The 691-nt window shown below is 28.4% G+C and overlaps 1 protein-coding gene across 4 annotated transcripts in view; it reads left to right on the forward strand.

The window, feature by feature from the left end:
- Positions 1-60: 60 nt before the first annotated feature.
- The window catches only part of Tert (telomerase reverse transcriptase), a 21457-nt gene continuing 20826 nt past the window's right edge, over positions 61-691 (forward strand). For all 4 annotated transcript variants that reach the window (XM_026814941.1, XM_026814943.1, XM_026814942.1 and 1 more), the window contains exons 1-2: positions 61-266; positions 337-518. In XM_026814941.1, the coding sequence (XP_026670742.1) occupies positions 211-266; positions 337-518 (238 nt within the window). In that variant the 5' untranslated portion in view covers positions 61-210. The remainder of the gene's footprint in view (positions 267-336; positions 519-691) is intronic.

The raw sequence follows: 691 nt of genomic DNA on the forward strand, positions 1-691 counted from the left end.
TTCATCAATTTGCTAGCATAAAAAATTTTTCTAACTACAATAATTGGGCATCAATAACAAATTGTTGTATATTTATGTCTAGATATAATAGACCATGTGAAAACTATCTTATTGGGATTGGTATTTTAGTCAAAGAAAAATACTGAACTGAAGTATTGAATTCCATATATGTAATATGCATCTTGCATAGAAAAAATAGATATATAAACAATGGATAGATCTACCGCACAGAGCCTGAGAGAAGCTCATGGATCCGAATTTCAACGGTATGTATATAATTATCCACTTATGTGATACTCTTTGATGCATTAAATATTTTTAATTTTTAAATTATAGATACTGCCTTAAAAATAGGATAAAAATACAAAGGGATGCAAACGATTGTTTTTTGGTATCTGAAGAAGCTGATGTAAAGCATTGTTTACAGCTTAAAAAAGAATATAAAAAGAAAATAGACTTAAAATTAAAAAAATTGCAGCATTCGAAGCCACGTCAAAAATTCAACACTTCAAACCCAGGTATAGAGAAGTTGCGCTTATATCAACGTAAATCACTGGCTTAATTTCAAAATAATATAAAATTATAGAAACATATGTCAGTGAGTAGAACTTAGGACACTTACTTTACTTTCCATGACAAAAAGTTTTTGGACAAATCTAATATATAGGATAGGGCTGCAAATAATTGATTT

The sequence above is a fragment of the Ceratina calcarata genome, unplaced genomic scaffold, assembly GCF_001652005.2.
Source record: "Ceratina calcarata isolate Rehan_Ccalc_2016 unplaced genomic scaffold, ASM165200v1 scaffold420.2, whole genome shotgun sequence".
NCBI lineage: Eukaryota > Metazoa > Arthropoda > Insecta > Hymenoptera > Apidae > Ceratina > Ceratina calcarata.